The sequence below is a fragment of the Corapipo altera genome, unplaced genomic scaffold (assembly GCF_003945725.1).
Source record: "Corapipo altera isolate COAL_440 unplaced genomic scaffold, ASM394572v1 61305, whole genome shotgun sequence".
Taxonomy (NCBI): domain Eukaryota; kingdom Metazoa; phylum Chordata; class Aves; order Passeriformes; family Pipridae; genus Corapipo; species Corapipo altera.
The window spans coordinates 7,889,822-7,903,491 of NW_020884909.1; the positions used below are offsets into that span (position 1 = coordinate 7,889,822).

Consider the following 13,670-nt stretch of genomic DNA (forward strand, 5'->3'; position numbering starts at 1 on the left):
GGTCCGGGGGCGGGTCCCGGGGCGGGGTCCCGGGCCGGTTGCCGTTGAGGTGCCGCCGCTGCCCCGGTGGTGGCCGCGCTCCGCTCCCGGCAGCAGGTAACGGGATCGCTGGGGGGGGCAGCGCGGGGTCCCCCCGCCCTCCGAGGAGCGGGGTGGTCGCGGGGCTTTTCCACGAGGTCAGGTCCCGCCGGTGCCGCCGGTTCGCGGAGCGGGGCCGGCCCGGTCCGCGCCGTCGGTCCGTGCTGCGGGAGGTGCCGCCGCCCGTCCCGCTCCCACCAGGTGTCTCTGGTGCGGGGCCACGGGGTCCGTGCGCCTCTCTTCGCGTTAGGGTGATGCTTCAGCGGTTTCTGCCCGATTTTGCACCAAACGCGTGGGCGACTTTCCTCTTTGGTGCGGGGAAGCCATACGCGTGTACGCCGCTCCCAACAACAACAAAACAAGCGAGCAAAACCCCCCCGAGCGCTCAGCTGTGGGATTCACAGCCAGTGATTTTGGCTTCTTAACCTTAATGTCGAAAATGTTGTGTGAGAGACTTGGTCCGAGCTGGAGCAGGCGGGAGGCAGTCACTTTGACGTGCGGGTGTCAAGGGTACCGCTGTGAGCACCTCCGTCCCCGCGGGGCAGTGGGGGAGCTCCGAAGGACAGCGGACAGGGCAGGGCAGCACCTCATCTCGAGGGCGGTGGGGATCTGTACCGCTTCCCAAAGCGCCCGGGTTTGCCCCATCTATGTGTGCTCGCGTGGCTCTCCAACCTCTGCAAACACACCTTCCTCCTCCCGCCCAGGTAACCTGCTCCGGGTATGCTTGCTGATCTCCACCTCTCGAGCGTTTTTCTGGCACTCTCACAGCCTGTCTGTGGCTCCTTGTTGCAGAGGGGTTTGCCACAGCTGTAGGAAAATACCTAAGTGTTTGCTTCTAGCCAGATTTGGGTGAGACTTAATTTGCTAGTGGGATGTGTGAGATAAGACTGTAAGATGGGAAACGTTAGGACCCCCATTAGTCATGGAGGTCTTGTCTCAGAAGACCAGGCTTGCTGGCCCAGGAGAATCTGCAGAATGAGAGGTGGAAACGACAGTAATGCTGGATAGGAAGCTCCCAGTGAACCATTTCCTTCACTTTAGCCCTTTTAGTGGTGCTGTTCCTGCTCCCATCCGGGGTTCTCTATAGCAGGGCAGAGAGGCAGATGTTCAGAGAGCTGTTGTACAATCTGAGAAAAATCTGTGCTGGAAAAGAAAAGAATTCTGGGTGTCTGCTGGCAGCATTTGATTTTCCCTGCATAAACTCCAACTGACATTGCCTAGAGAGGCACCCCACCCTTATCCCGTTCACCTGTCTGTGAATTGGTCCATGCAGCTCTGGCAACACTGATGAGAAGCCTCTGGGACCGGAACCAAGGCAAAGACACATGTGAGTGATGGCAGGACATAGCAAAGCAAACTGTGGCCAGCCCTGTGGCCTCTCTGCCTCCCTGGTTCAGCCGTCGGGAGCAGGCAAATGGCACCTTTCCACATGTGCTGTCATCCTGCCTTTTAATGATCCTGAGTTTCACTCCTCTAAGGTTTAGTAAATTGCCCTCTGAATTTTTGCTGAGCAATGTGCTGGCAAACAGTTCCTTGATGCTGTTCGGTGCTCTGGGCTCTGTCCTTGTGGGAAGCAGATGTTTTTAAAGCTGGAGAGAACCTCTGGGGCTCTTGTGAAATGTCTCTGTATGTGGCATGACATTCTTGAACCAGTATTTTTAAGTGCATATATTTTCCTTTTTGTTTTATTCTTCCTTTCTTGACATTTGCCAAAAGGCCAAACCAAAGCTATTTCCCAGCCCTTGTGCTCAGTAAAATCCAAGACACACATAGAGATCACCTGTACAGACAGGTGTGGAGGAACCTTTTGTGGTGCCAGCCCTGATCTTGAGTTTTCTGCTGTGCAAACAGTCCCAGGAAGGCACTGGCAATACTTCAGAGTGCTGAACTCCACAGGCACATTGGTTGGTTCCAGACCTGCACCAGGACATAGAGATCAGGGACAATGTGTGAAGGTCTGCACAGAATCTTTTTTTTTCTTTTTTTGCCCTGCTGTGCAATTTGCCAGTGGCATGCAAGTGTTTCTTAGAAGGTGAGCTGCTTGATTCCGTGGTGTTGTGCAAACAGGGGCTGGGGAGCAGGATCCAGCCATGGGCTCGCAGGCAGCTCTTTTCTTCACCGTGAAAAGGAGTTACAAGTCAGGAAAGCAGAGGGAAACATTCCTTCTCTGCTGGCAGTTCTTGTCCTGGGAGACAGAGCTGAAGGGAGGAAAGTCTTCATGCACTTCCACAGGAGTCTATTTTTAGGAGTGAAAGCTATTCAGGAGGGAAGTATTGATTTTCCTCCTTTCCACCTGGAACATTCTGTTTATCATTTCCTTTGATTTGTGTGTAATGTACCATGCACAGAGCTATTCTTGCTTCTCCCTTCATGCCCCGAGCCCGTCAAGGATGTATGGCCTTTGCTGAAACCATTTTTATTTGGCACCTGAAGTCTTTGCATGCTCTGCCCAGAATTTCACATTTTAAAACTAATTCTGCTCTTTTGGAGCCAGACTGTGTCTGTGTAAAACCTTGCCATTGCCAGCTGAGAGAGGAAAATGGGGGTGTGCAGGTACAAAACAGAATCTCTGCTGCCTTCTCTGGGTTGACAAGTGCTAAATTCTCCTGCAGGTTGTTTTTGACTTAGAGCTGCTGAAAAGTTTTTTGATTGGTGGGGTTTTTTTTTTGTTTGTTTGGGTTCTGTTTTGGTTTTGTTTTCTTGTTTGTTTTCTTTTCTTTCATTTTATCTTTTTTTCCTGACAGTATCTGTAGGTAAAAGCCTGGATTTCCCACGGTATTAAAAAGACACGGTGCTTTTTTTTTTTTTTTTCTGAGGTGTAGCACTGGTGGATGCTCTTTGCCTGGTATTACGTAGAAGTGCTGAACATCACAGGCTTCTGGCACAGCACAGGTTCTCTTTCTGAGCCAGGGAAGGTCAGAGGACCTGCTCACACACCCTTTGGTGCTGAAGTGATTCCTCCTGGGGCCCTGGGGGTGACCAGACAGCAGCTGACATGAGAGCCTGGGGGATAAACTGGGCTGCACAGATCTCAATCCCATTAGTGACGTCTGGCAGTGTCACACAGTGTCAGACAGTGTCACACGGTGCCGTGGGGGTGCTCCCTGCGTGGCCGTGAGGGGCAGGGGGACTGTGACATGCAGGGGTCCCTGTGGCCTTGGAGAGGGCCCTGCTCCAGACCCTCCTGGGCAGCAGGATGAGCCCCAACTGGGCCCGGGACCCTCCTACAGCAGCAGTGTGTGTGTGGCAGCCACGTGAGAGCAGCTCCTCTCTTCAAAAACCAGCCAAACACCGCAGGCTTATGAGATGGAACAGCCACAGTGGCTTTTTGCATTTTCTTTTCTTAATTTTTGTTTTTGCAAGGATTGTGTTATTTGTATGTGCACAGCCAATGTGGTGGGAGTACAGAGTGCCACAGGAGCTTTAACCCTTGTTCTTGGGCTCAGCTGTCTCCCTGGCTGTGTCTCCAAGAATATCTTTAGAGGGTGCTGTGTGGAAAATGGGTGAGTTACTGTTCTGTTCTCATGTCTTGTCAGAGCTGGCTGACCTTCAAAATCTTTGCTGCAGAGGTGCCTGGTTGTGCCAGAAGTGTCTTCTGGTGCAGCTCAGAGCCACAGGCTTGGTTTTCTTCTGCCTGCCTGGGTAGCCAGGGACGTGCTCACCCTGTGGTAGTGTCCTGGCAGAGGCAGCAGCTGGAGGAGCAGACACCACCCCTCGCAGCCTCACCTCCCTGCCCTGAGCTGGCTGTGACGTGATCCCTGAGCTGGCTGTGTGAGAACCTGCTGTTCTCCTGAACCTGCACCTGCCTGGCAGGTGGCTCCAGGGACAACCACAGCTGGTGAGCTGGGGTGGCCTGGGCAGGGGCCAGCCCTGCTTCATCTCTCAGCTGGGCAGTGTAAGGATGTATCACCAGGTACACAAGAGATGTAATCATAGAACCACAGCATAGTTTGGGTTGGAAAGGACCTTTAAAGGTCACCTAATCCAACCCCTGCCATGGGCAGGGACACCTTCCACTATCCCAGATCGCTCCAGGCCCCATCCATCCTGACCTTGAACACTTCCAGGGATGGGGCAGCCACAGCTTCTCTGGGCAACCTGTGCCAGGGCCTCCCCACCCTCATTGTGAAATGTTTTTTGCTTGTATCTTGTCTGAATCTGCCCTCTTTTAGTTTAAAACAATCATCCCTTGTTCTGTCACTACAGGCCATGCTAAAAAAAAATCTGTCTCCATCTTTCTTATGAGCCCCTTGAGGCTCTGGAAGGGGCTCTAAGGTCTCCCTGGCATGTTCTCTTCTCCAGGCTCAACAACCCCAACTCTCTCAGCCTTTCCTTGTAGCAGAGGTGTTGTCTTTGTGACCCTCCTCTGGACCTGCTTCCACAGCTCCATGTCCTTCTGTTATTGTTCCCCAGGGCTGGAGGCAGCTCTGCAGGGGGGTCTCACCTGAGGGGGGCAGAGGGGCAGAATCCCCCCTGCACTGCTGCCCCCGCTGTGGGATCAGCCCAGGGCACGGGGGGTTTCTGGGCTGGGCCATGTCCAGCACCCCCAAGTCCTTCTCCCCAAGGCTGCTCTCATTGCCTTCGTTGAACTCGCTGCTGATGGGCTTCCATGGCAGGAAGCACTTGGACAGATGCTTCCAGGAGCCCAGAGGAGTGAAGATAACTTCACTTACAGGTGGACAGTGTCTGCAGTTTTACAGCAGCTTATGGCCACTTCTGATCATATAGTTCTATGTCAGCAGGTGCAGGAAATCTGCTGGTCCCCACTGCTGCTCCTGCTGCCTTGTTCTGGTGGTACCCAACACTTTAAACCAAAGATGTAGCGTCAAAAGTACCAGTAAAATTTTGCCCCTCCGCAAATTTCAGTTTGATGAATTAATACTTTTATGTGAAAATTTGAAGTGTTCTCCTTGAAAGTGGATTTGTTTTTTTTCCTGCTGGCCAGGTCTGTGCTGTGCATGTCTCGACATACCTGCTGGTTATGCTGCCCTGTGGCTGCACACCCAGAGGTGGGCCCTGGCCTTCAGGTCTGTGTTGCTCCTGAAAAGCCAGAACCACTAGCCCGGGTTCACTCACAAGCTCTCTGAAAGGGTTGGTTGGTTGTGAAAATAAACCCCTGTCAAGTCACAGTTCCCTCTGGCAGACCTGAACGATCTGTGCATCAGGATCCCAGCCCAAGCTGCTTAGTGACGTGCTCAGGGACTTGGCTCAGAAATAGCTGCACAAGGGCAGCTAGGAGTAGGACTTGGGTTGGAGCTGCTGTGGGACATCCTGGAATGAGGAGAGGTGCCAGCTGTGGTGGCAGAACAGCACAGGAAACAAAGCTGCTCCTGGTGTTGTGCACTGTTTTGTGGAAATAGTGCGTGTTCAAACTGCCTCTTCTAAGGCACCTGTTGTTTGGCTCAAACATTCCTGTTTACTGAAAGCACGATGTGGGTTTTTTTCCTCAGTATTCCATTTGTCTTTTAGGCTTTTCCTCCTTGTCCCGCAGGTTAAGAAACTTTCTCTGGAAATTCTGTTTTGTGAAGCCCAGATAGAGAAGTCTGTCCTTTCTGCAGAGCAGCAGAGGGAGGGGGAAGGGGTGGGAGATGGAGCTGCCGATGGAGGTGGTGAGGAAGTGGAGGAGGAGGATTGTTGTCTCAATCAGCACATCAGCAGCTGGAGTGTGAGGCTTCCAGGCATCCAGGCAGGGAGCTCTGGGAGGAAGAAGCTGCTGTGGGCACGACCTTCCCCATGGCTCAGAGGGAACATAAGTGTCTGAAGGGAGTGGGAAAGCCACCTCGTGCTGCTGAGGAGAGAGGTGAGGTCCAAGACAGCAGATGCTGCAGCTGCTGCTGCTGCAGGGGTGTTATGGATGGTGACACCCCCCGGCTGAGAGGGGACACACCGAGCAGGGGCCGTGTCTGCTCAGGACACATCCCATGTGTGTGTTCCAGGCTGCAGAACTGCTGTGCTTCTGCTCCTTCTGTGGTCACTTCCCAGTCACCCTCTGGAAAGGGGTCAGATTTCCCACCCTACAAGCTCTAACTTCCTCTGAAAACACAGCTGGATCACAAGGGTCACTGTTCTGGATTTGGAGATGCTTCTCAGGGGCAGATACAGGAGCAGTGTGCCTGAAGGAGCAGTTTGAATTATGTAAGAAAGCAAGCCCAGAGAGTGCCCAGTGCAAGAACTGCTGAAGGGCTGAGTTTCCTCCGTGTTTTCTGCCCATGGCTGCACAGGCAGGGAGCAAAATGGGCCTGAGTGGCTCCTTGGGAGGGGGAGAAAAGTTGGCAAACGTGGGTCCTGCACTCCCTTCCTTGTTAGGAAAGGTGACCTGGGGGAGCACTGTGCCCTGAGAGAGTGCTGAGGGAACAGGTCCAGTTTCTGTGGAGACAAAATGTTTTTTCCTCATTTCTTTGAGCTTCCAGCTGTCTTTGCTGTTCAGAAATTAACTTACTGATATTTCTGCTACAGCAGAGGCTCTACCATGGACCAGCAGCCTGCTTTGCCAGTGTGACTGAGCATGTCCTCGAGGTACAGAACTTCCAGTGCCAGGAGAAGACTCGAGGAAGGAGCTCGAGACGTACAGATCTCTCAGGCTGACCAGAAGACACAGTGTGAAAGGTGGATATAACAGAGAAACACAACGAGCTGATAATCTTCATGACTTCTGGCGAATGCAGACATATTTTGTTTCATTTTGTGTTTGGTTCGTTCGCAGCCCACAGTTTTTCCCAGGGTCTGAGCTCAGAGTAACAACAGTAGTGTGTGGCTACAGAGGCTTCCTGTGGCTTGGAAGGTGGAGTGTTGGAGCGTGCAGTTACCACTGCAGTTTGCATTTGCAAATGTCAAACCAATTTTCTGATTTGACAGAAGACTCGTGGTCTGGCAGGTTCAGTTTGGGGGCTGAAAGCCGACCTAGCCTTTGCATCTCCCAGAGAGGATCCTGGATCCATGAAATCTGTGGAAAAGGAAACAGAGGTTGCTGGGTCACTGTCTACCATGGGAGGGTAACTCACTATGGGTTACTCACTACTCACAGACAACCAAAAGCACCAGGCAGGGAACGCTGGGTGGGCAGGGGGATCACAGTGAGTGTCACAACAGATATTATCCCCTGTTATAGCTCATGGTCTTCCCAAGGTTTTTTATTATAAAAGAGTTATGAATTGGTGTTGGTAACTCTGAACTGGTGTCCAGAAGATTCCCTCAGTCTTTTATTTTTCTGTTTTCCTGTGGTTTCTGTCACTTTCAGGTAAATGGAAGATTTGGAGACTAACCTAATCCAGACACGAAAAGCATGTAGAATAGAGCAAATGGTAGCAAAATGGCTTCATCGCTCTCGGGACAGTGCACCCAGGTAAGTGTGGGCTTTGTGAAAGGAGTCTCTGTGATCACCTTCCATCAGAAGCAGCACAGGGCTGTTCCCAATGAACAGGGGCTGGCACAGGCTGCAGATCATACTCATTGCTTCTGTTGTTCTTGGGAAATATTTGTGCAGTAGTCCCTAGAAAAAGGAAAACAACAGTGATTTTAAGCAATCCATTGGTTTCCAGGGACAGATGTTCCTGCTTTCCTCCATTGTGGTTTTGTGAGGGAGAAACACAGCACTGCTCTACGCAAAACTTGCTGTTCTTGGAGGTGGGGGTCCTGCTTGTCTTTGTCTCTTACCAAGGGCCCACATTTTTGGGCAAGACTGGATTGCATTGACCAGGGATCCTGGTCCATGGCTGCTTTCCTTCCCTGAGGTCTGAGAATCAGCATTAAGCTGACCCCAGCAGAAGCTGAGGGCTGGACATTCTCTTGCTGCCTTGCTGGGAGAAAGTGCTGCTGTTGCCTGTGGATGGAGGCAGTGGAGCTCTCTCTCCATGTGACCATGGGCTGGGATGACTGAGTAGCTGTGGTTGCAGCCCCTTGGGTGTCCTCAGCTTTCTTTGGACCCTGGGGAGTTGCTGTCAGCTGTGGGGGAGAGAGCTGAGGACCCCGGAGTGCTGTCCTTGCTGTGCAGCGCTGTGTCCCACGGAGAGCAGGGATGTGTGTGGGTCCAGGCTCCTTGGACAGGATGTCTCTGGCTATATCTTGTGTAAGTGTGGATTCTGATCCCACAGGGGCAGCGTGTCGGCAATGGACAGCGCCGGGGACAACGTTGTCCCCCCTGCCAGCCAGGCCAAGCTCACCGTCACCGTGTACAAGGACCTGGTCCTGCAGCACTACGGCTTTGAGATCTGCCCCAGCCTGCCCCTGACCATCGCGTCTGTCACCGCGGGTAAGCGCCGGGAGGAGGGTGAGCGCCGGGCTTCTCCCGTGAGCGCGGCTCTGAGAGCCCCCAATCCCCCGGGGGCCTTGGTGATGGACTCCTGCCAGATGTGTGTGGTTTCTGAGGTACCTGTTTGGTGTGTGACCCTTGGACACTGCAGGCAGAAGCCTGGGTGCCCGTGGCACACAGATTGCTCAGGCATCTCCCAGCTCTGAGGGTGCAGAGCCCACAGCAGGGTCCTCATGGGTCCCTTGCCTGCTCGCTCGCTGCTGACCTTCGTGGTGGAGGGAGCAACGTCCTTCCTGGTGTTTTCTCTGAGTTGCAGAGGAAGAATTTCATCTAATCTTAGAGAATTTCATCTTATTCTGCTGTGGCCCCATGACCTGTTGCTGAACAGACCCTGGGCTTCCAGCCCTGTACCACAGAGAGTTTCACTGCTGGGTCCAGGCAGTGCTGAAGTCGTGCAGATCCACTCCTCCTGCTATAGAAGGGAGAGGTGCTTTTAAGGTGGCCCGAAGGTTTTGAGTCAAAAACTTTGAATCTGTTTCTTATTTACCTTTCATTTTTTTTTAACAGGTGCACAAAAACACCTGGTTTTTACCTGTTGTTTTGAGTGTGGCAGCCAGAGAGACACTGTGCCCATTGCCTGTGGTGTGGCTGGAGCTCCTCGGCTGGCCATCTGTGTGGGCTGGGGGATGTCCCTCTGTCACTTCCCGTTTCTCTTCCCATGTGAAACATGGCAAAATTATCTCAGAGTCTTGGGGTATAAAAAGTGGGGAAGGAGTTTTTTTCTGTTGTGCTTTTCTTTTCTCCTAATCAGAAAGAATAAACATTTTACTAAAACCGAGGCACAAAGAACCCTTCCCTTGCTGTGGGAGCCCACGGCTACCAGGCCTGTGTTTGGTTGGACAGTGTGGTGGGCAGTGACAAGGGCACAGGCACACACAGGAGTGGTTTTCCATGGGGCAGAGGGAAGTCTAGATGGGAGGCACAGACACAAGCAGGAGCACACAGGCTGGCATCAGTGCCCAATGTCCTCCAACCCCTTTTATTTTTCCATCCAGAGACAGTTGCTGAGGGAAGCAGGTGCTGGGAGGGAAGAGGAACTCAGTGAGCACCTCTGGACATCCCTAGTGTAGATGTGGCACTTGGGGACACTGTTAGTGGTGGACCTGGCAGTGCTGAGTTAACAGTTGGACTCCATGATCTCAGAGGAGTTTTCCAGCCTAAATGATGGCATGATTCCCTGGGGGAGGAGGCCTCTGACTGACAGTGTGCCGGTTCCCTGCAGGCAGCACTGCTGAGCGGAAGCTGCAGCCAGGTGACCAGATCCTCCGCATCAACTCCAGGGGGGTGGAGGACCTGTCTGTGGAACGAGTTGCCAGCATCATCAGGTGTGGTGTCACCCCACGCCCGGCTGGGGCAGAGGGGCAGGGGACACGCCTGCTGACCACGTGTCTGTTGCAGGGACGCCGGTGACGAGCTGCTCCTGACTGTGCTGCGCTGCACGTCCGTAAGTGGCCTTTCCTCGGCTCTCTCGGCACCCCTAGGCATGGCCATGGGGCAGCTGGGATACCCCCCCCCCGAGGGCCTCCTGATCCCCCACTGGGGGAGGCAGGCAAGTCCTGCTGGGGAGCTGTGGCCAGCACTGAGGGGTGCCCGGAGCACTCCCATGTGCCAGCACTGTCTGGGATGTGGGAACCCTGGGCACAATGGGAGGTGCTGTGGCAGCAGGCTCAGCATCCACCCTTGGTGCTCTTTGGAAGCTTGTGAGCTTTTCCTTCTGACTGCTGGAAAAACTCATCCCTTGTTCCTCAGGTTCTGTCTAGTGATGGGCTGGGACTCGGGTGTGGACTGTGCTTTGGGAACACAAGCAAAGTTGTACCAAGAAGTATTAGTGCTGATTGCCGATCTCTGTAGCAGAGAATTCCCCAGAAGGCACTTGATGCTAGCAGGATGTATTGTTATCCACATGGAATTTACTGTGTGTAAAGGCTGAGTTGCAAAGAAAAGACAAAATTTGGTTTGTGCGCTTCCTGTGAGGTATGAAAGTGGCCTGAGTGGGATTCCATCCAGACCACCTCCTTTCTCCTCTCCCCAGCACCTGAAAACATTTCTGGAGTGTTTTTCATTTGTTTGGAGGGTTTTTTGCTTTTTATTTTGATTTATTCTTAAAACAAGAGTGATGTTTCTTTCAGAAGTTACTGGAGCTCTCAGGCTTGAGATTTCTTGGCTCTTAAGGAAAGGTACACGAGAGAGAAAATCTCAAATATTTTTCCTGCCCAAAGCTTCCCAGGTGTAGGCATTCAATCATGCACAAAGCCAAAGTAATCAGAAAAACTGTAAGCAAACCCACTGATGGGTGGTTTCCCTCTCTGTTAATCTCATCTCATCTCCCTTGCCCTGTTGGTCTGGCCAGCCCTGATCTGGGGATCAGGAAAAAATTGGAGTTGGTTATGCAAGACCTGAATGCCTGCCCAGAGAGGCAAAATGCAATGGCTTTTCAGAGAAAAAAGCACCTGGAAAACCCTTCATGGAATTTGGAGTGCCCTTCATAGGCCCTCAGGCATTGCTGAGAACCAAATGGGACACAAGCCCATATCAGTTTTTTCATTTTCAGGTCACTTTAAGGACATCTCCAAACACAGCCACGCCTGATGCAGGGTTTGGGAGTGACTTTTGCCCTGCTCTGAAGGCAGCTCAGAGCCAAGGTCCCACCGCCAGGTCCCAGACCCTCTGCAGGGCTGGGATGTGGGAGGCTGTGACCCCACGTGCAGGGTGTTGTGCTCTCCATGCCCTGGTGTGCTGTGGAAGGTCTGGACGTGCACAGGGGCTCCTCCTGACTCCCATCCTCCCTCCCTGCCACGTGTCCTCGGGACAGCATGGGGCTGTGGCAGTCCAGGAGGCACCAGCACCTCTGGCAGGTGTAGGATTGACTCTGCCTGGAAGCCATGCAGGAGGATGCTGAGGGATTCTGTCTCTGCTCTTGGGGAACATCGTGCTGTACAAGAGCAGCACATTCATGCACAGGGACTTGGTGGTTCCTCAACTCATGTGGTTCCTTGTGAGCTTGATAGGATCTTGTCATGGTGAGAGCAAGGCTGTGTGATAGCGGTGCAACAAAGTTGGCTTTGTGACCTTGGGCAGTTTCCTGAGTGGTTTGCGGTATGACAGTGCACTCTGGGAAGCCCAGCGGAGCTGGGACACGCTGTTCACATGGCTGTGGTGTGCTGGCACGGGTCTGTCCATCACTGCCAGGCTCTCTACAGGTGTTGGTTTAGGTGTAGCCCCACTGCAGACCAACTCTTGGCAGATTCACAGTCATTCTGGGGTGCCCTGGCTTCGTTGCAGGAGGTGTGGAGATGCCTAAGCACAGCAGCTGGCTCCCATGCAGTGAAATTGGGAGTGTATGTGGCACATGTGTCCCCTTGCTGGGCAGCCAGGCTTGAGCTCAGCAGCTGCCCAGACAGGTCAAAAGGGCCTGGAGCAAGGCTGGGAGCTCAGAGCCTCCCTAGACACGTCTCTGTAGACTCGAAGCAGCACAGTGGGAGCAGCCCCAGGGCAGGGGTGACCATGTGCCCTGCCCATGTTGGGGGCTCTGCTCCCACCAGAGGCTGGTGCCCTGACCCACCACCACTTTTGTTTCAGGGTGGACCCAAGTCGTCGTTCCTCACCGAGGAGAAGAGGGCGAGGCTGAAAACAAACCCCGTCAAAGTGCGGTTTGCAGAGGAGGTGCTGCTGAACGGGCACTCACAGGTCGGGGCTCCGCGGGGCGGGGACGGGGAGCTCTCTGTGGGTGGGTCCCGGGCTGGGGTTGTGTGGCTGGGACTCACTGTGCTAGTCGCCCAGGGCATGATCCAGGCACCTGCTCCCAACAGCTCCTGGGGACTACCAGAGGGGAGCACTGGCATCTCTGCAGGAGTTTGCGTTTGACCTGCTCACTTGGACTAATATAATATGCATTTCTGTCCCGTCCCACCGTCACGCCCTAAGCCATCACTTCACAGCTGCAGGAGGCAGTTGTCATCTCTTGAGGTGCTAATCCATCTGTGGTGAGCCCACACTGAATTTTGGCCATGACAAACGCTGATCCTAAAGATGCCAGGTGAACGCTGATGTGTGTGCCAGGTTTGTGCGCTGCTGGAGTAGGTGGGGTGTCCCCTGCTGGGGTGTCCCCTCCTGAGGAAAGGTCACACTGTGATCAGAGGGTTTGGTGCTGGTGTTTGCTTTGCTGTTAGGTGTGACACATGTTCTCGAGCTGACAGGGTGGAGGCTTGTTGTCCTACCCCTGCAGAGGGTTTCCTCAGAGCATCCTCACTGCCTCTGTATCTGACCTTCTTTAAGGTGAGCCAGGTCACAGCTTCCTGGAGGGTGCTGAAAACCCATTATGGGGTTCCTAGTGCTGATAGGAGACAAACTGGGTCGATATGGGTCAGCCTGTGTGGCTCTGCCTGTAGCAGAAGTGAGAACACTTTATAGCTTCTCCAAAGTGTGAACAGCTCCTGAATGTTTCCTTTTTCTTTCTGTGTAACTCAATTAACTCAGTGGAGTGGACTGGGCTCAGTCAGAAGTCATTAGTTCTGTTGAGTTTTCTTTTTTTCCTTCAGAATGAAAAAATTCAGTGGTCAAAATGCCCCACTCACATCCCTGCTCATTAGTGCTATTCAGTCGTCCAGGTCTGACCAAATCTCACTTATTTGCAGTGATGATGAAGCACCCACGTGTTCCTTTTCCTCTTCCCTTTCTTTCACCCTGTTGCCAGGTGTGCTGGTGCTGCTGCCAGGCTCATCCCTGCCCTTCCAAGGGCTGTGTTCGTATCCCACAGGTGTTGGTGACAAGTGTCTGGTGTTCTGCCTGTGTGATGTCGTGGTGTGGCCACTCTCTCTGACACAGAATCCAGGTACCAGACCCCTCATGTGCCTGGGAGATGTGACACAGGCCACCAAGCTCACCAGGCAGGGAAGGGTGAAGGAGAGGACGTGCTCTGGAAGTGGGCCCAGGCAGAAATGAGTGAGAAGTGTTGGACAGGACTGATTGTGGGATACAGGCAGGCCTGGAATTGCCAGCAGTCCCTGCTTTTCTTACAACTGGGAGTTCACACCAGTATCTCCTGGAGCTTCCATGAAGCTATGTCAGCCAGAGACTGGGCACTGGTGTCACAGTCCATGGAGGTCTCAGATCCCTGCCAGTCACTTAGTGAATGCAAGGTGGGTCTCAAGGGATCTGGAGAAAGGTCTTGAGCAGCTCAAAGAAGGCACTTCTGGAGGGGATGCTGCACTTTGTGCCCCCCTACCCCCAGGCCTCAGTCAGCATCTGCTGAGCTAATCATACCAGAGGAGTATTAGTGCAGAGG

General features: G+C 53.3%; 1 protein-coding gene across 5 annotated transcripts in view; it reads left to right on the plus strand.

Annotated features, from left to right (window-relative positions):
* The window catches only part of FRMPD1 (FERM and PDZ domain containing 1), a 27,608-nt gene continuing 13,938 nt past the window's right edge, over positions 1–13,670 (plus strand). The window contains exons 1-8 of one of the 5 annotated variants that reach the window (XM_027653001.1): positions 16–96; positions 6,535–6,684; positions 7,316–7,420; positions 8,169–8,326; positions 9,609–9,711; positions 9,785–9,830; positions 10,938–11,028; positions 11,964–12,073. In XM_027653001.1, the coding sequence (XP_027508802.1) occupies positions 7,320–7,420; positions 8,169–8,326; positions 9,609–9,711; positions 9,785–9,830; positions 10,938–11,028; positions 11,964–12,073 (609 nt within the window). In that variant the 5' untranslated portion in view covers positions 16–96; positions 6,535–6,684; positions 7,316–7,319. Of the gene's footprint in view, positions 97–5,853; positions 5,879–6,534; positions 6,685–7,315; positions 7,421–8,168; positions 8,327–9,608; positions 9,712–9,784; positions 9,831–10,937; positions 11,029–11,963; positions 12,074–13,670 lie in introns of those variants that run through there. The other 4 variants (XM_027653002.1, XM_027653003.1, XM_027653004.1 and 1 more) reach the window with 4 other exon arrangements.